This window comes from Poeciliopsis prolifica, unplaced genomic scaffold (assembly GCF_027474105.1).
Source record: "Poeciliopsis prolifica strain line A6 unplaced genomic scaffold, Auburn_PproV2 SCAFFOLD024, whole genome shotgun sequence".
NCBI classification, from domain to species: Eukaryota; Metazoa; Chordata; class Actinopteri; order Cyprinodontiformes; family Poeciliidae; genus Poeciliopsis; species Poeciliopsis prolifica.
Genome location: NW_026562399.1, coordinates 6,527,191 through 6,547,461, shown reverse-complemented (window position 1 = coordinate 6,547,461; position 20,271 = coordinate 6,527,191). Strand labels below are relative to the sequence as shown.

Below are 20,271 nucleotides of genomic sequence, written 5' to 3'. Positions count from 1 at the left end.
GTACGCTTGTTCAAATTTTCAGGCTAAGTCCACAGTTTTCTTTGAACTCCTGACTGCAGCTTGAACTGTATCTTCAACAATGCTCAGGATGTTCTTCCGTTTTGATATCGAGCTGCTGAAACCGTTGGCATCATCGTCATAGCGCCCTTATAGAGTCGCATGACTTTACAGACACGGATGGATTTACCGGTGAAGAGACATACCGTCTAAAATGTACAGAGTATCGTAGTCAAGACAGATGTTGCATGTTTTAATTACAGGTGGAAATTCTGAATGTCTTGGTTGAAATATCTTCATAATTTTGACAAGGTACAAATCTAAACGTTTGCATTAGGGGTCTCAGCGTCACTCCTTTTGCATTCATCATAAGTGCAGCTGGCAATTTTCTTCCACCAGGTGTCTCCACCTCTCAGACCCAGCAGGCCTACACCTCTCAGGTACTCCAGCCCGAAGAAGCGCTCTACCTCTGCAAGAAGAAGAAGCGGCCCATTCTTCATGATCCGTATGCTCGCTTTTCTGCTCTGCTGTACCGCCGTCCACCACGGGAGGACCAGAAGGCCATTCTAGCAAGCATGGACAACATGGACCTAGACCATGCCACCTTCCTCTGAAAGGCCCCGGGGATGAGATCACAACCAGGGACAGGCTCCCGTTACCATTCCATCAATACACTGCAGTAGCTGCGTTCCTGCTAGACAAGACAGCAAAGTCAGTGGAATGTCTTTATTTCCATTATCTACAAAATGGAGACAACAGTACATGTCAGAGTACAGATTTAGTGCAATCTACAGGTTCACGCTAGTTTTATTGAATTTGCATTTACCATTGGATTGCTGTTGACAATAACCTAGAGTACTCTAGGGTATAAACTGAACAAAGACTTCGAAATTGTAACATTTTCTAGTAAAGACACAAAAAGAAAAATTATATTCCAGTACAAATCATTTCGTCTCGGTTTATTTTAACTAAGAGTAGTAAGGAAGAGAATCTAGAGTGATCTCCCAGATTGGAGTTGTAGCCGTAAGATAGTTCCTGTGGAAAAAAGTCTGGATGATTCGTTACAAACTAATAGGGACGCGCAGAGTCACACACGTGTTGTGCATCATTTTAAGTTAGCTAGTACATCCTTCTGAAAGTAACGTCACTGATTTTGGGATTCCAATTGAACATTTACTCCAGTGCAAAAGTCAAAATTTTACCAACAAGTGGCGGGACTTTATCGCTCAACGCTGTTTTCCCCAAAGTTGTTCCAGAGTCCCCTTTATTCCTTTATCCATTGAAGAGTCGAAATGATTCACGCTAAGCTGAGCGGGTCTGTTTCCCACTGAGTGCAGTCTCCCCCCCACACCTCCGTTTACAGGTCCTTCCAATGAATTCTCTGCCTCACATATAAGGACGATCTTACTTCCTACCAACTTTACCTCAGAGCACACGAGACCACACAACCACTGGAGTCAACCAGCTCAGCTCTTTGACTTCTCCTGTCTAAATAAGAAACACTCTTTCTTCACTCCTGCAATGCTGAAAACGTATCTTTCCTCTGTTTTTAAAGGGGCCATATATTTCCTGTTCAGCTAATCCACGTCAGAAAATGCCGAAGCTAACCTGAAGCTGACATTCTCAGCTTTTCTGCTCTGCTGTAAATAATCAGGACAAGGACTTACTCGTTTTAGGAATGTCAAAGAAACGAAAGAGAAAAAAAAGACACAAAAAAAAAACCCTTTAACTTGTTTCCAAACTACACTCTTTATTTGCTATAATCCAGTCCATTGCATTCAAAAGGCAAATCAGATGTGGAGACACGGCATTTCCAACCATCACGATAGACATCGTTACGTTCAGTAGGAAGTCGTATACATGCTTCGTTAACAAGAGCTTCTGCTTGAACAAGTGCAACTTTTGTCATACAGCTGTTTGCACTGGAGCAAAATCTTATCAGTTCCATTGCGTTTGCTTTTTCCTCTTCTTGCCCCACTGAGGGCTCCAAATTCTGTTGAGAAACTCTTTGCCAAAAGTTTTATTTAAAATTTGAGTAGACATTGGAGGATAGGATTTTGTACCTCGGTATATCGGTGTAAACGTATAGAACACACTGTTTACTTTGGCCTGAGAAATACCTGTTTGCCTGCTTTACTTACTTGTGTTTTTTTTTTTAATTGTACTCCATTTCTTTTTCTTTTTTTCTTTATTGTATTTTTATGCGAGTCGATCTGTACTCAGCGCAAAGCAGAACTCATTTAAGGTGAAACAAAGTGAGCCAAAAGGTGTGTTTAGCTGCATTTTCCACTGGCATTAGCAGCGTTTTATTGCTCGTCTGTACCTGCGTTTTAAGACTGCATGAGAATGAGGACACTCAAAAAAGGACTTTTCATTTACAACAAGGTGCCATAACTGTATCAACCACGTCCTACTCTGCACATTCTGCTGCTACGTGGCTCTCTAAATCACAGACAGTGGACATGCGCAGCAACAATTAGCCCGATATTGTCTTCGTTTTTTTTTCTTCTTCTTCAACCTCAAAGGTGCTCAGTTTCTTTGATTTGTGCAAGTACTTTTAAAGTCAATGGGGACGTTTGCTGTGAAAATGTCTCATGTGGGATATGCATTCTGTTTGATTTTTTTTTCTGTGATCTTAAGCTGCTGGTCTTACAAAGCCTTTAGATATTTGTCGTATCTTCATTGTTTTCATTTATTTGGTCTGGTTAAGATATTTCCACAGTACATGCAGACAGGAGTGCTAACCACTAAACACTGGAAAGTCAGATCAGCATGTCCCTTCCAAAGATGGGTTGACCCCTGAAGTTCATCTGTGTTTTGCTGAGGGCCGTAGAGATCACAAGGCTTCTTTAACATCTGATGTGAAGGAATCAGAAACTGATACACTCTATTGATGTAGAAATTCATACATTAGGAGATCCATCCAGTCACCTACGACATAAACAAACTTTTAAGCGGGACCAAATTTCCGCATTAAAAATGTCCATTTTGTTAATATTATGGAACACAGCAATTCTGTTTTATTAAATTTTTGGTTTTCATTTGCTATAAGGTATAATGACGCAAATGTTTACAATGTATTGATTAGGATTTTAATGAATGCTCTTGTGTTTTAGGTTGACATTGGAAATGTGCCTCCACAGATTGTTATGTCGTGTGGAAATAACTTAATTGTTTTAACAAATGTCAGTCCTCAATCTTGCTACCACATTACGATTATCGTCAACAGAGATCAAGCAGCAGCAGCTCGTCAGCGGCCAATCGCTGGCAATGACCTTTTTGCGTTCTGAGGTATTCTAAGGTCCGGCTCAAACACAACACGGTTTTCACATTCTGATGTGATGGTGATTGATCACAGGTGCTTCAGCAGTGGTGTCAAACAGGGGCTCTTCAATCAGCTACAGGTGCTACAAGAGGACAGATCCTTACAAACAAAACAGAGGACAAATTCCATGTCTGGAACTGTATTTTTCTAGTTCTTGAGGGGAAATAAGAGGGTGCCGGAAGTCCTGATTGGATTCAAAATCCCATCGGGACGGAGCTAAAACCGCCATAATAAAAAACAATGCACTGGTGTTAAAAGACAAACAGGGTGTCTCACGTTCCCTTTTGTTTTGATTGTTACGATTGACTCCTTTTGGGAGAGCGGGGTTGTGAATCTGGTGGTGGGATTTGCAGACACCTTTGAAAAGCAGACACCAGAGGGATGCATATGAATTTCTTAATTGAGGTGTAGTTATATTTTACAGTATAACAGTTTAGTTGTGGCATATTAGATCAAGTAAAATTGTCCTCAAAATAATGAAAACCAGACTGCAGTTAAAATCTATACAAATTTCACATAGCCTGCATTAGCAGCAAACATATATGTACAGACTGTACATGTTTGGTATTCACACAGTAAGGTTTTTTTAAAATCCTGTCTGAAGGGCAAGTGGCATCAGAACTTGTTTTTTTGAGTAGTAGTTTTGAGGTTTCGTTTGTCCTGGATGGCAGGATTATGGATCCAATTATTTATCTCTTAATACTGAGTCAGATATTGACGTAAGCCGGACATAAAATGGCAGCTACAGCGACTACAGTTACGATCCATCAAGTTAAATAGCAAGGAGGGAAGTTTTTCATTCTTCTTCTTATTAGAATGAAAACAGCGATGAATCTTGTCTCTGAGTGATTCTCTGTTATTTTTGTATAATCACGAGAATCATATAAATGTGTAGAATTGCTGGATCCCTCATGATGGAACAACATAGGTTAGTAGTGAAAGAAAATGACAAACTGAAACGATCCAACCGCTTCTCTGCAGTCTCAGCTGTAAGAAGGATCTGGAAGGGAGACAGTAATCGACGTGAAATCTGACGACCGACAGTGAAAACGTCTGCAGTTTCACCAAAAAAGGGTTTTAATATGATGTGAGATCAGTTGGTAGATTTAGTACTCAAAAGAACCACAAGTTAAAAAGCTATCCCTCTAGAAATCCTAAAGACTAAATATCACTTTTGTGTAAATTGAGAAAGATTAAAACATGAACACATGGCTATTAATTGATGCCATGATTGTTTTCGCCACGTTTAATTGTAAATTGATTTATGCTAAGTGAAATCGAAGGTTTAGAGACCGGCCTCTTCTAAACAAAAGGCTCCCAAACGTCTGACAGCCACTGCGTCTTATTTATTTTTGTTTTGTTTGTTTGTTTTTGTAAACGATAAATGAATGCGTATTGAACATCTGCAGACCTCACAGTAAGGCCTAACCAGTTTGATCTGAAGCGCAGCCGTCGAACATATTCAGACTGATCCCATCAGTCTTTGCAAGACTGCCGACATTGGTGACCTTTGCCACTCATTGCTGTGACAACAGAAGTCTGAGTATTGATGAAAAACGTCCAGGCTGGATAGCGTACCTAAATGCAGTTTAGATTTATAATTCAGGCTAAAAAAAAAAGAAGTTATTTAAAAAAAATATTTATCAAAAATTATTTAATATCGTGTAAATATCTCAAAAGAGCTTACTATAATATATATATATATATATTGTTGAGGAAAACATGATGCACATCAGAACTGAGACTGAGAACTGAGTAGTGTACTGTCTACTTCAGTGACACGGTGTAACATGGTGTGATATCAGTGTCTTTACTGTATGTGAGTGCTTAAAAATGAAATATTAGAAAATAGCTTAGGAATTTAATATCAATTTATTATCCTAGAGAGAAGACGACACTTGTGTTGGAAGCTAGATTAACGGGACGGTTCTTCTTTTCAAGAATGTAAAACTCAATATCCTATTATTTTTGTACTCATACGTTGCTCTGTACTGTAGCGATGAAGAACTGTACACAGAGTAGAGAAATATGTTGTCTATCTAAGCTCCTGCGTTGTTCAGAAGAGAAGAAATTGGTGCACCGAACTGTACTGTATATCTTTTTATCTACAAAGAGATCCTCATGAAAAAAACAACAACAAAAAAAGGACGGTAAATTAGTTTTTATAGTGCGTGTGAATAGCAGACATACTGTACCTTACCATACTAATCATTGATTATCCATTAAAAAAAAACAAACTTTTTTTCTTTTTTAAATATAAATATATACATTTCTTGGCATGAATTGTGATTTATTTTCCATTCAATCGGTGCTCTCCGCCTGTAGAAGCACTGAGGTCCAAATGCAGTTTGGACACAGCTCCACACTCCACAAAAGTTTCCGACGTGATGTTTGTGTTTGCAGTGAAAGACGCGAGCGCTTCTCGACGCCGACTCGAATCGATCCAAATCCGTCAGTTTAGCTCCAGCCCGGCGCATGTGCAAGTCAGCCAACGTTTCTCTGCGCCTTCTGCTCCAAAGCGGAGGTGGAGCTGCTAAATGCTACACCGCGCTCTCAATTCAGTGCTGTAAATTGCCAAAAAAACAACAAAAAAAATAGAGACAACCATCAACTTCATAATAACAACTGGTGCTATAAATACACACACACACACACACACACACACACACACACACACACACACACACACACATATATATATATATATATATATATATATATATATATATATATATATATATATATATATATATATATATTAAAAAAGCGAAATAAAAAAAACAAATATCTGTGGTGCTTTTTTTAAAATTATTTCTTTGTTTTTGTCCTTGCTTCAGACAAAATGTAGCTACACAAACCTGTACTGTACTGTAGATCGCTGTTTGGCCGATCGATCGACCCGCTGCGCTCACGCGAGGCAGAGGTGTTAGGATTTATTTTGATCATTTTTTTACCCCCTCCACTGTCCTTTCAGGGAATTCCAAGATCCAAATTAGACAAACTTCTCGGAGGGGCACATTTTAAAGCAAATAACTTTGATAGATGGTTGATTTGAATTGGATTTGTTTTTGGATCAGTGCTTCTACATCTGCCACATGGATGGATGCAAATAGTATCTACACTTTGTCTTTGGTGCTGAGCGTAACGTTCGCGTTCGACTTTTGATATTTTAACCATTAAAAAGCCCCGCGGAGGGTTCCGAACATATCGAAGGAAGTGAGTTTTTTTTCCGCGCCGGCGTCGTCACCCGGCTCGTCCAAGATCGCGTTGGAAAGTTCTCGCGAAACCGAACCTCTCCGAAACCCACAGATAGACGAACCTGCAAGTAGTGATACCGGAGGGAAGAAAAACATTGTTCTGTGATTCAAATCTTTGTTGTTACTGCCTTGTTACAAAAAAGAGATTCAATTTATCAGAAAATTATAGGGTTTTTTTATGATTATAAAATGCAATACAAGAGGAAGACGAACAAACTAAACTCATATCTTCTAATTCTTCCTAAGATGAGTTGACTTGTATTTAAAGCATAACTAACATTATTTTTTCATTATAGGGATAGACAACTCTGTACCTCAAATGATCTCTTCATGAAAATCTGACGTCCTACATGTGCACCTTGTACATTTATTTGATTTTTATCTTTTTTCTGCCTTTACGAAATCCATTCCTCATGACGCTTTTTTTATATTGGTTTGCACAAGCACTATTAGGAATGTATGGCTACTGTAATTCCTGCTCAACCTCCCACCCTTCCCTAAAAAGCGAAAGCAACTGAATTCAACAGTTTTTTTTTGTATTTGAAACGTCTTGGTATGCTTGTTGTAGTTGTATATTCAGAATGGTGTATATTACATCGGTTTTTATTTAATAAAATGTTTAAATTTTCTAACAAGACTGTTGGATTTATTTCATTGACTCGGACCACTGGACGTTTTATGCCGTAACGATGCGATTCTTTTTTTGTTTAGCATCTAGGTCTTTTCATCAGTGTGAATTTTGCTCATTTTATGTCACATGTTGATATTAGTGTTGCCTGATATTGAAACACGTTTGATGGGAGTAGCTCGTCCCATCCTCTTGGGGATCATTATGTCTGATTCCAACAGTTTTAATTTACAAACCACAAACCCAAAATTTTTATGGTTAACGTTATTATTACAATTGTCTATTTCAATGGAACAAACGAAAAAGTTCCTGAATAATTTCAGGATGAATAAAATAGGTTGTGAAGCAAAAGGGGAAAACTGACTCAATAAAGAACCAGAATGACTAGGATTACCATCACTTCACCTGTCATCAAGCACCTATTAGCATATTATTTTTGTCAATATATTAGTAATATTAATATTGTAACAATATATAACGGTTCATCCCTCTTGAAATATTCAAACAAGACATTCTTCCAAGCTAAATTTGAGCGTAACACACACACAAAAAATGTAAAACTTTTTATTTGATCATTTGCTCAGTTGGTGTAATGAAGAGTCGGTTACAGAAAACCGTCTTCCACAGATTTACTTCTGATTGGACCCGTGTCTGTCCCCGGAACAATCTTGTACAATTAAACGACAGACATTCCCTCTCCCCCTATGGGAGCAGTCTTCTTTTCAGCCTTCCTCAACAGCGCCATCTGCTGGACAAATCTCTACCTCAGTTCTTGTCCATTGAGCCTGCACAGTGACACGGTGCTTAGTTGCAAATGAGAGCGCACAATCGAGTATCTCAGTCCTAAAACGTGACTTATAACAACACAATGAAGCCGTGTTTCGGCCTTGGCATGTGTCTAGTGAAAGTAAACGGATTTATGACCTGCTCCACTTCTTCTACACCGACCTTGTTTGCCTGAGACGGGGTTTTTTTTATGACCCACCTTCTTTGGAAGCTTTCTTAGAATGGCTGGATTTAAACTGCCGTGAATTAAATTGCTTGTGAAGGCAACAAGCGGCAGAGTATATCCAAAATCCAACCTCAGAAAAACGTTTTAGGGTCGAAAAAACATTTGAGAGTATTTGAAGCAGTGATGAGAACTTTGAGTTGGTCTGTGTAATGAAGGCATCAAGGTTTGCTTTTAGAAACCTTAATGCGAGCCTTCTTCAACAAAATGTGGAGGAGGTCAAACAGAAAACTGAACTCGACGTCACTGTCTCGCATTTAAAGTCGAACTGGAACTGACTTCAGATCAGGCCATGAGTCAGGATTATACGAACGGCATATAAACTGGAAGTGTTTGTCTTCTAAAGCGTTTTGAGACGACATTTCCAGCAAATCTGCGTGAAAACAAATCATTTCGACCAATTTTTTTTTTTTTTTTTTTGCAGCGCTCTACAGATTAAAGTGCGGCCAAAATGTTGGAAGGAGTTTGATTGACAGCTGGAACCACCTTTTGCCGTCTCATCCTCTTCAAAAGTTTGACCAGTTGAGCCCTGGCCTTAGCGGGGACAGCCTTCTGCCACTGGACCATAAACTCTGTGTGCTGGGCAAATTCCCCCAGCATGTCCTGTCCATGATTCCTGTGCAGCAACACAGTTCCCAGCTGGTTACTGAAGGTGGCTAAGACACTGACACTTATCACACAGTCAGCATTTTGTCCATTTGAGAACAAACCTGACTTCAGGATTAGAGTCCACACACATCTTGCTGACCGCAATGAGGAAACCTCCTGAAAACCTCCGTCCTGCTTTCAGGATGTAATCCTGTCCGGTGATATTTTTCAGCTGGTGAATGTGCTGCGCGGCGCTCTCTCTCACTGCAGCACAGTGATGGCTGAAGGAGGACAAAGCCAGAAAGAGATATCTCCACGTGATGCTGATGTGAACTTCTTTAGACATCCCAGCTCCTCCTACCTCAGGCCTGTGCTGAGCAGAACATTCAGAACTTTAGCAGGACTGCAGCCCTTCACCACTGCGTCCAGGGCCAGATTAGCTCTCTGGTGGACAAACTCGTTGGCGGTCTGCGCCAGCTTCAGCAGCAGAGCGTCACTGGTTCTTTCTGCCTCGGGGTCCATTGACTTCCCCAGCTGAGTGTGGAGCGCTGCTATGGTGTCAATAACGGCGCCGGCTAAAGAAGGACGCTGGTTTTTAACCTGCAAAGGAGAAAAGAATACAAAAAGAAAGAAAACATCTTTGTGGTTCAGTTAGAAAACTGAAACCAAGACCAGCGCCGTGAAGGCATGTCCGCACCTCCTCTGTCAAGACTCGGCAGACTTCGTGGAGTTTGGTCTTCAGCTGCTCTGGATGGTGCTGTGCCAGATCTGTGACACATTTCATTCCATCCATTTTCTTTTCCCTGTGTTGAACAAAGACTATTAGGCCATTGCTCCAACAACAGAGCTCTGTTTCCGACAGGTTATAGCAGGGGTTCCCAAACTTGTCCATCCCAAGGCCTCCCGAACAGAACTAACTTTTGGGAAACCCAAAGACACTTAGGGCCTCTTGATGGCCCCCCACTTTCAAAAACCCTGGTTTACCGTATGAGCTGCGTAGCATAATCTCCCTGTGGAGGTTTGGTAGTGTTGCTGCTGTCATACCAGTTGTGGGAGCTGAGCTGTCTGAGCCAGGGGGGCGCGCTCTCTGACGTGTCGGTCAGGGGTGGGAATCTAGTCTTCCCTGCCGTGAAGTCGGACTTTGGAGGACTGAGAGTTTTCTCTCGGAGAGGTCCTGTCCTGTCGGTCGGGACGAGCTCTGCAGGTTGCGCTGCGACAATAGCCATCTTCTTCGAAGAGGTCAGCGGCTGAGGTGAGCCGGTGCGTTCGACGTGCCGCTGCAGTCTTTGTGGCATCGGCTCCGTTTCAGCTGTGGCTGACTGAAGTCTGCATCCAGACGCTTCTTTGTCTTTTCAGAAAAAAAAAAAAAAAACAAACAGAAATGCTACCTTCCTTGATAAAATGTAACAGCTGTCAGCTGATCTCCTGTCAGATATTTCTTACATGAAAGAAGTTATCTTCAGTCCATAATCTGATCTTACCCGCTCTGCCTATTATCACCGGGAGGCGAGACTGTCTCCTGGGTTTAGGTCCGGGGTGAGGAGCTGGGGTGAGGGTTGAGCTGGGCCGGCTCCTCAGATCGGTGGTAAACCTCATCTCTCTGGGTGTGTGTGCGTCTACGGGGCTCAGGGCTTCCCCCACGTTTCTGCTTTCCCCTGAAATGTCGGGCAATGGACCACCCAGTGCCACCGCCTGACCACCTGGATGCTGCTTCTTCTGAAACACGAAATCCTCCTCACACCATATCTGATCGGTGTCCTGTGTCTGGCTACTTTTGTCCTTCACATTCGGAGTGCGCTTGACCTTCTTTCCTCTCGGCGACGCTTCGGGGAGTGGCGAGAGGCTTGCTGGAAGCTGAGGTGCAGGGAAGGTGTCCTGCAGTCTGTCCAGGACAGCTTTGCTGCGGGCTGTTTGTGAGGCACACAGTCTCTCGACGCTCTGGATCAGAGCCGCCCTTTTGGCCTTTTTAGCTTTCCCAATCTCGATGAACCAAGACTGTTGAGAAGCATCCCCACTGCTATGGTCCTCTGGTGCCTTTGAATGCAAAATTCACAGCAACGTTTTAGTAGCAAGTTTGCGTCCACGTCTCAGGAACGTAAACACAAAATGTTTTATTGGAGATTTAATCATTTTCCTGTGTGAATTTTTGCTGTAACTATCATAACGATAGTTATATTCTCTGTGGCAACGTTTGGAAACTCTTGGAACACAGTTTTACCATCAGCATACATAAATACTTTTCATAAAAAAGTCAACACTAGACTGCAGCTTGCTTCTGACAAACTGGACAATCCAGAACTATTTCTTAAATAAGCACATTGATGACTTGTGGTGACGGGTATTGGAACGGATGAAACAGTTTGAAATGGTCTTCTCAAAGTCCTGACTTGTATGCTACTGAAAACTGATCATCAGTCAGCTTTAATGACTAATTCTTCAAGGAAGAGGCTCAAATATCCAGAAAAAAAGGAAATATCCAGAAAAAAAGGAAACACAAGGGTCCATTTACACATGTATTACATTGGAATCTTAATATATAATTTGCATAGGAAACATTCACAAATAATTTAAACTTGAGTCCTAAATTCCTGTTTCTAACAAATCTGTGCAGAAGTCACCCTGCATCTTGCACCTCAAGTAATTTGTATTTTACTATTATATTTTTCGACTTTTAAAAAAAGGAACAGTTCTTCCCCAACACACTTCACAATCCTATGCAGTTGTACATTTTTACTTTAGTTCGCGCTAATAAAACTGTCCACCGACTTCCTCATTTCCTTTGCTTTTGCTCTTATTTCAACTAAACCCAGAAATGTCAATTGTGATATTTACAATTGATATATTTACACATTGAAAATGCACATTTCTGGTTTATCGCTTTGCATTTGTTATTTCACATTTGCCAAGCAGAGAGGGCGATGGAGACACATACCTCAGTGTCTCCAGAGAGGACACTCTCTGGTTCTGGACCAGGCATGGGTAACCGAGCCAACAGGCTGAAATCACTCTCAACAACGAAAACCTCCAGGAATCAACGCAGGCTGAACAGAATGAAATGTGTGGTGGGTTTTGGTGCTGTTTTTTTTTTTTTCCCCATGGCAACACATCGTGGCACAAGAAAACTTTTGTTTACTTTTAAATGCCATGTTTAATGTGCTTCAAACACAGCAGCTCCTCTGACTCGGCTGATTAGGGGAAACAAAAACATAAAAAAAAATAATAATAATAGATAAAAAGTATAAAAGCATATGAAATCGAATCCATTCATGAAAGTCTTTCGATGATGAACTTGAAACTGAAGTTGTGTTCGTTTCAAGGCGCCTCGACGACCGTCTCGCGAGATCAGCGGTTGCCAGGAAACCAGCCCCGGCAATCTTTTTTCCCCCCTTTTTTTTCTTTTTTTCCCCTTCCTCTTTTGGATCCCGCGAGATCTGACGTTGCTAAGCAACCAGTACCAACATTCGGCTGTATGCTATTTATACGGAATTATTTTTAGCCTTTCTCGGCTCGTGCCATGGAGGTGAGTTCGGTTCGTAAAGAAACAGGTCTGAAACAGAAACTGACATGCCTCCATTTTATTTATTATTATTATTATTTTTTTTATGACAACTTCAGCTGTTTGCGAACCGACTTGTGTCAGCGAATATTAAAAATGATGTACAAGAGGGAGTCGTTCAGTGTTAGGTTTTACACGCGTGTATCAAAATTGACTTAACTGAATACAAAAAAAAGTCAGTTTCCTCGAAGGAGGAAACGTTTTGACGTGGACGCCATTATTTTGCATATTTGGACATTTTCTTTGTCGTGATGTTGTCTGTAATGACTTGTGTAGTGTGAGATAAATAGCATATTCAGTGCTGTTAAAGTTTAGGAATGATTACTGCACATCTATGGTCCAAGAGATTTACAGTCATGGTTTAAAAAAAAAAAAAAAAATATATATATATATATATATATATATATATATATATATATATATATATATATATATATACTAATAGCAATACAAAGTAAAAAAAATTAACTTAATTATAAAACGAACCAATTAAATGGATAAAATGATGCAACAAATTCAACTTAAATACAATAATTGTGACTCAACATGTTCGTCTTGGAGTAGCTTTACAAATAGAGCTATATTATATATAGCTATATATATATATATATATATACATATATACATATATATATATATATATATATATATATATATAATATATATATATATATATATATATATATATAACTCAAATAAATCAATTTATTTTCCTTTCAGTCTGTCATCGGCTTATTATCAATACTATTCACTTGTTACCTCTTTGGAACTTCTTTCAGCATTTAGGCTTTGTGTCAGTAATTTTCATGTTGCAGTGGTACACTGGCCGTTGCTTATTTCTGTATGAAATGTGAGGCCAGCTGTCTGTCAGCTATAGTTTGGCTGAGTGATCAGCAGAGCAATGACCCCAAACACAACAGCAAATCTACACAACGGCTGAGTGAGTTTTTTTTATTTACAGAAAACCCTTTTGATGTCAAAAAAAGTCCATTATCCCAGTAAAGAGCAGACCATTTTCATCACATTTTACTGTATTTACCGCTCTGCTTCATTTCCAGGAGACAGAACTTGAAGGAGATGACTGTTCAGAGTCATCGCCAGAGGAGTCTCAGGTTGTCCTCGGTGAGCTGGCCAGCGACAGCGGCCTGGACGGGATCAGGGCGGAGTACGAGAAACTCGTCCGTGCTCTGAAGAAGTCGCGGGAGAATGAGAAAAGGCTGATGTCGAAATGCAGGGAGCTGAGCGCAGAGATCGCGTCGACGTCGACCAAAGTGGCAACTGCCCTGAAACTGTCCCAGGAAGATGAGACGACAATAATGTCACTCAAGAGGGTACGGCTTGATCAGCTCATGAAATATTCTCTTCAGTTTCTATGTCACTTAGAGATAATAAAAGAGCAGATATTCAAACTGATTTATAATTACCTTTTGTGGAAGTTCAACAGTTTTATATTCAGGGACTCAGCAGGTTTTGTCTGTGAAAAATTGATCAGTGAATGTTTCAGGAGTTGGATAAGGCTTGGAAACTGATTGATGCAGCTCATGATAAAGAGAGGAAGGACCAGGAAACAATCAAGACTTTGAAAGAAGACATCTTCAAGCTCACAAAGGCAACTGAGCAAGAAGCTGAACAACAGCAGGACCAAGAACGAATGTGAGTCACGAAAGGGTCCCGCGTTCTCGTTTGATGCGCTCTGTAAATTCTCTAAATAAAGTGTATATCATCTGTGGTGTTTTTTAAGGGATTTACTTAAAATTATCGAAGAGTTGACGAAGGAGAGAGACCAGCTGACGAACACGGCGGCGGACCTGAGAGAGAAACTAAAGAAAGCAACTGCAACTCAGCGAGACATAGAGGCGCAAAAAGAGACCGCTGTGGAGAAGATCTTGAAGGTGAACGTTGGGGATACTTTCAGTGAAGGGAACGAATACGAATGTGGACGAACACTGCTGCATTTCTGCTTCTAGCTTCAGCAGGAGCTCCAGGTGCAACAGAACGAGCTCTCCAGAGAAATGAGACTGAAGGAGAAGCTCGACAAGGAGACCCAGCAGCTGCACGCTGACATGGAGGCCAAGATGGCTGAAATCAAATCTCTGAACACGCAAGGACAGAAGGCCAGAGAGGAGCAGCAGAGACTGGAGCAGCAGCTCAAAGATCTAAAGGTAAGCACACCTCGGGTTGATTATCAGTGATTAGAGAACACTACACACCAGTCTGTCCCTTCCTATCACAGGTACTGCATGAGCGCTCGTCCAAAGAACTGGAGCAGATTCAGGGGAAGAGCAGCAGACTGCAGCAGGAATACGACCGTCTCTTGTCGGCCAAGGAACAGCTCTCTGTGGAGAATCATCAGAAGGCAAACGAGCTGAAGGTATTCACTTTGTGTTTCTCGTAGTTTCGTTGTTCCTATCTTAAATATCGGCGTGGAGCAACCTGGGCCAGACTTCAGAAAGGGCATACAGGGGCAGTAGCCCACAGAAACAAGTTCTGGCAGTGGCGTTTATATTGTTTTTTGTGCCTGTTGTGCATATTGTGGGCTCATTTAGTATGTGGAGTTTTATTAAAAATATTCCTGGATTTTTATTCACTCAAACTACACACAAATATCTGAACTCTATCACCTTTTTGGGACCAACACGGTTCCACCTGCCACACGTTTGACATCAGCCATCCATCAATTTGACTCTGCAAATGTGTTGACTTATCTATTAATGCTCTGTAATTTGCATGAGGAGCCCTCATTTCTCTAATTCTGCCCTGGCAGCAGCCTGAGAAAGAAAAAAGAAGTTGTGTCGTGTCGCGCTTTACGGCTTTTCTTTCACAAAATCTTTTCCCTCTCCCTTTTCCCGTCATTCTTTGTTCATCGAGTAGATAAGAGAGGAGGAGCTGAGTCACATGCGCCAGGAGGTCGCCAAACAGACCAAGACGAGAGAAGCCGTCCAGAAGAAGCTCCACCACATGGAGGACCAGAAAGCTGAACTGGACCAACAGAGGGAGACGCTGAAAGCTCAGATCGCTGGCCTGGAAAAAGGTTTGAGCGTTTTTGACATACGAACTGATGAAGTCACAAATGTACTGTTTATTATCTGATCCATCAGCTGGGCAGGAATAAAATATATGCAGAAAAGGTCAAAGTCTGACCTCTAGTGTACAAAACCAGTACACTCTACACTGACGTTACTTGCCAAACAAAGATGAAGCTGTGGGTGAAAAAATTACTGTGACTGGAGTTTTATCATTTGTCTAGGAAGGAAGAACATGAGCAAGGATATTGATGGCGATTTCAGTTTCATCACACTTTGGGACAGCTAAGATAAAATATTTAATGACTATCATTTCAGAAGTAGAAGCTGCTAATATCGGTTATTTAATATGCAGGTGGGTTGTTGAGCTTTCGCTTCTCTTAATTTTCCATATGCAGATCTTGAAGCTTCCCGGAAGCAAGTGGAAGTTGATAAAAAAGCCAAGGAGGAGCTGATCCGAGAGAGGGACAATCTGCATAAGGTTATCTCTTCATTTTAGCATCGTATTAATAGACATTTCTAAGAGGAATCAACATTTGGCAGTCATTCTGCTCAGTCTGGTATTAACGCTGCAGATCTGACACACCCCTTCGCCACGTGCCCCCCTCTCTGAGTGCTATGAACTCGATTTTCCCTTGTGGACAGAACATGGCCAAAGCCGTGCAGGCGGCTGAGAAGCAGCAGGAACTCATGAAGCTCTTGGAGCAGGACAAGAGAACCTTGGAGCACGAGATCTCCGGCTTCCGGCAAGAGGCGCAGAAGCAGCGGAAGGTCATACAGCAGCTGGAGAAGGAACGGGACCGCTACGTCAACGAGAGCAGCAGCCTCATGCAGAAGGCGGGTCACGCAGACGGGCCAAACCTGGCGTAGCTTCTCATACCACTGCATATTTTTCACCTTGACTTAGAGGTGGGTTGTTTTTTTCGTTTTCATTTTTCTTTCAACCTTGTGCAGGTGCAGCAGAAACTCACTGTTGTCGAAGACAAAGAGATGGAGATATTTGATTGGAGAAAGAAAGCCACAGAGTCAGAGTGTAAACTCAAACAGCAGGAGAACCTGCTGGAGTCAATCATAGCGGAGAGGAATCTGTACAGCAAAAACCTCATAGAGTCTCAGGTGAGAGAGATGATGATGATGATGATGTTACAGAAGGCGGCTAGCTTTAGGCCAGGGGCTCTGTAAGATCAGATCTGTGTTCACAGTCTTGGCACCTTTACACACCCGCTCTGTTCCTTTAATTTCCTTAAGGAGGAGATTTCTGAAATGAGGAGGAAACTAAAGACTATGAGCAACCAGGTTGCCCGGCTTAAAGATGACATCACTGAGAAGGAGCAGGAGCTGGTCAGAGGTCAGCAGGAGCAGAAGAGGCTGGAGAAGGAGAACGAAGCCTTCAAGGTACTGTTCCCTCCGCCTCCACCAGGGGGCGTAGTGGGAACAATAACTGGAATTTAAATGTCTTTTCATATTTCTTGTTTTGTAACAACAGTGAGGGCCTTCTTTTGCAAAATAAGCTAATTTTGACTCAGCTGCAAAACGTCCTCAACCTAGCACCAAAGCTATTTTATTTATTTATCAGACCGATATTGCTATAGTGATGTTGGCGCTGATGTATCGTGCATCCCAATTATCTGGCACGTGTCTTCTATCAGGGGGACCTGCAGTCAATAAAGCTGCAGCTGGAGGAAACAAAGCAGCTCACTGACACCCAGAGGACAGAACAGCAAAAACTGCAGATGATAATCACCAGCATGGAAGAAGACCGAGTCCAGCAGCAGAAGCAGCTGCAGCAGGTGAAGCAGAATGTCAGCACCCAGCAGTCATACCCCCCCCCCCCAGTTACTGTCTGAGTGTGTGCTGCTGTGATGGAAGGTGATCCGGGAGCGGGACAGCCTCGGCAGGCAGCTGCTGCAGCGGAGCGACGAACGCGCTCTGCTGTTTGAGAAGATCCGCATCCAGCAGTCCATCCTCAGCAAGGGGGACTTCCACTACAAGCAGAGGCTGGAGGACATCCGGCTGCTGAAGCTGGAGGTCAAGAGGCTGCGCCGCAGCAACGACATCCAGGACAGGACTTTACCCAACACAGAGGAGCTGAGGTAAGACGCGACGCCAGGCCGCCTCATCGGGGTAGTGACAGAGGAGAGCAGAGGAGGCGACCCACAGAGAGCCAGACGTAGAGCTTGACAGGAAGGCTCAGTCAGAAGCAGCTGGGAGGGTGCTGAGACACAGACAGCTAGGTAAGAAGAACCTCATCTAAATGAGGCAATCCAAAGTCACAGGAACGCTTCTTGTTCAGAATATTCTGGTCCGGTTCTTATCTTTAAAGTCATGTAGCTGAAAAGCCTTTCTGTTGATGGTTGGTGTTAATCCTCCGCCGTGCCCTGCAGGACGGAGCAGCTCCGCCTGCGGACGGAGCTGCTCAGAGAGAGAACCAGGAACAGTGTTCTGGAGGACCAGCTCAAGCCCGTAAATATTCACCGATGGAGGCAACTGGAGGTGAGGCTTTAAGGTCAGAATGTCTCCAGCTGTTTGTCCCCATCGTAACTTCTGTGGCGTTTTTAACCTAGATAGTAAAAGAAGAAATGATGAGAACCTTGACCGTTTGTGGATTGTTCCTAACTTGCAGGGCAGTGACCCGGGAAAGTATCAGCTCATCCAGAAGATTCAGGCGCTGCAGAAGCGACTGATTGTTAAAACCCAGGAGTTGGAGGAACGGGAACTGCTGCTGCAGGTAGATGCTCCGCAAAATTTAAAAAGTATAAATTTTTTTCTCTGTAAACATGGAAACACAAGTAGCGTTCTTTTCTTTGTAACACCAGCTCCATTTCCAGTAACGATAAAATTGCTCTAATTGAAATCCTGAAATTAAATTTGCCTAATGGGAAAAAAAAGAAGCTACAAATACAAATGAGCTTATATATAATAAGAAATTTATAAAAATAATTTCATTGATTTTCTTCTGGTCGTGTTGGTCTTTCTCATAAAATTCTCTCTTCGCCTCTGTTTCGTTCTCACTTTCGGGAACATTTTTCTGTCTTTCCTACCTTGCTCTTGTAGGAAAAGGAGAAGCTGTATGTGGAACTGAAGCAGGTTCTGGCCCGGCGGCCCGGTCCCGAGGCAGCCAAGCAGCTTCAGCAGTACCGCTGGACCATCGGGGACCGGACCAAAAAGCTGCAGGTATTTTCGTCCCTCTCCTTTAGTGGCTTTGATTTAGGTTGTTCCTACTAATTCATCCGTGTCTGGTGAGTTTCCAAACCGTCTCGATGTTTGGCTGCGACGTCCACAGGCTCTGACGGCAGAGCTGGAGACGGTCGACTCAAAGATGAACGAATACAAACGTGAGAACGAAAGACTGAGCGGCGAGCTGGCAAATATAAAGACGAAGTATCTGAGTCAGAAAAGGCTCCGTAGGTAAGCTCCGTCTCAAATGATGGTGAAAGCAGTCGTCGATCTCTGATGACCCTCTGTGCGTCTCATTAGTGAGCAGAGGACCAGGGCCGCGGTGCAGGAACAGGAAGCTCTGCCGCAGCTGAGCGCCACGCCTCGCTTCGCCCGAGCAGCCTTCAGAGACCACCTGGTCAAACTCTGACACCCACTCTGTGTTTCTGCCGCAAATGTGCGCAAATCTTTCTCTATGTTCTGCTAATGTCGAAAAAAAAAAAACCCACACAATTCTGCAATTGCGGTGTTTTGTGCGGCAAAGCGGCTGTGCTTGGGAGCAGCGACGTACGTGGAGTTTTGGGGGAAATTGTGTTTGGTGATTTTACAGAAGAGCTATGGATTCAAGATGCTCAAATAACACAGAGCTTCCTATGAATGGTGCAATGCTGTGAGAGATCTGGTGGAGTCTTCCTACTTTCTGACATCTTTGTCTTTTCCACCAGTAGTGAGAGGCACGAACTCTGACGACTTGTGTGGAGCAAAAAACATATTTCCACTGCAGTCCTGTGAACTACCATGATTTTGATATGGCTGGAAAAAAAAGCGCCTCATCCTAGCGCAAAAACCTTTTAGCGAAAAATGTGTGTTTTTTTTTTTTTTATTATTCCCATGTTTCCTTTAAGTGGATTTATTTTCATAACTTCAATTTGCGCCATTTTATGGTCAATGCAAACCCAGAAAGTGTGTTTGAAAAACTTAAGCGTGAAACTCTGAAATCCAAAGACTTCATTTGATAACAGAACATATGAGAGGGAAGAGACTGTTCAGTGGAAGAAATCTCATTTTCATTTAATATTGTATTTGATGAAGCTCACTTGCATTCCCCAGATGATCATCGGCAGCCATTTAAATACCTGCAAGATGAAGGTTTCAGATCATGTTTAATAATTTTTCATTTTGATCTCAAAAGTTTAGCAATATATATTATGTGTCACTTATATAATGAACAATTCAAACTGTGTGTCCCTATGGGGTAACTGATTCCCAAACATTAGCTCCACCCAAATATGAGATATTGGGAATTCAATGTTACAATAACACATGTACCGTGTAAATAGACTGAACAGATCTAGATGTGAATAAAATCTGCACAATCTGGGTTCTTGACTTTTGTTTTATTTTAAAGATATTATTTTACATTGCTGTTGCTTTTTTGTAAAGTGCCTTGAGACTGAATGTATATATATATATATATATATATATTATATATATATATATATATATATATATATTTTATGTAAACCGAATTTATAGACAGTGCTTTGTTTTGATGCACTGATCTGTCATACATATTTTATATTGCTAATGCCTGCAGTGCGGTGCTCATAGAAATTTTCTAAACTTATAAAATGAAGCACTTACGTCTGAAGCATTTGTCGCTTCTCCTTCCTCTGGTTCCAAGGTCAACTTGCTTTGCCTTCCAAGCCAAAGTTCTGGCACCTTTACATTT

At 41.9% G+C, this 20,271-nt stretch overlaps 3 protein-coding genes across 6 annotated transcripts in view; 2 read left to right on the top strand and 1 right to left on the bottom strand.

Annotated features, from left to right (window-relative positions):
- igsf9bb (immunoglobulin superfamily, member 9Bb) overlaps positions 1–6,032 on the top strand; it is a 79,057-nt gene extending 73,025 nt beyond the window's left edge. The window contains exon 20 of the mRNA XM_055046667.1: positions 397–6,032. Coding sequence (XP_054902642.1) covers positions 397–611 — 215 coding nt within the window. The 3' untranslated portion in view covers positions 612–6,032. The remainder of the gene's footprint in view (positions 1–396) is intronic.
- LOC129370589 (uncharacterized) lies at positions 5,813–12,120 on the bottom strand. Of its 2 annotated transcripts, none has more exons than XM_055046672.1 (8): positions 11,737–12,120; positions 10,286–10,838; positions 9,849–10,152; positions 9,502–9,607; positions 9,166–9,404; positions 8,927–9,085; positions 8,703–8,832; positions 5,813–5,886 (listed from the first exon to the last, which is right to left on the bottom strand). In XM_055046672.1, the coding sequence occupies exons 1-8, from the start codon at positions 11,779–11,781 to the stop codon at positions 5,881–5,883; spliced, it is 1,542 nt and encodes a 513-aa protein (XP_054902647.1). In that variant the 5' UTR covers positions 11,782–12,120; the 3' UTR covers positions 5,813–5,880. The 2 variants fall into 2 exon arrangements, with proteins under 2 accessions (XP_054902647.1, XP_054902646.1); XM_055046671.1 differs by lacking the exon at positions 5,813–5,886 and adding an exon at positions 7,759–7,992.
- Positions 11,807–19,904, top strand: cfap58 (cilia and flagella associated protein 58). Of its 3 annotated transcripts, none has more exons than XM_055046668.1 (18): positions 11,807–11,866; positions 13,419–13,691; positions 13,865–14,013; positions 14,102–14,252; positions 14,328–14,522; positions 14,594–14,731; positions 15,232–15,391; positions 15,782–15,864; positions 16,029–16,220; positions 16,338–16,499; positions 16,632–16,778; positions 17,033–17,173; positions 17,253–17,476; positions 17,768–17,876; positions 18,007–18,111; positions 18,438–18,557; positions 18,667–18,791; positions 18,861–19,904. In XM_055046668.1, exons 1-18 carry the CDS (start codon positions 11,855–11,857, stop codon positions 18,967–18,969), a joined length of 2,595 nt encoding a protein of 864 aa, XP_054902643.1. In that variant the 5' UTR covers positions 11,807–11,854; the 3' UTR covers positions 18,970–19,904. The 3 variants fall into 3 exon arrangements, with proteins under 3 accessions (XP_054902643.1, XP_054902645.1, XP_054902644.1); XM_055046669.1 differs by lacking the exon at positions 11,807–11,866 and adding an exon at positions 12,259–12,324; XM_055046670.1 differs by lacking the exons at positions 18,438–18,557; positions 18,667–18,791; positions 18,861–19,904 and having other exon boundaries at positions 17,768–17,889; positions 18,007–18,090.
- The last annotated feature ends 367 nt before the right edge of the window (positions 19,905–20,271 follow it).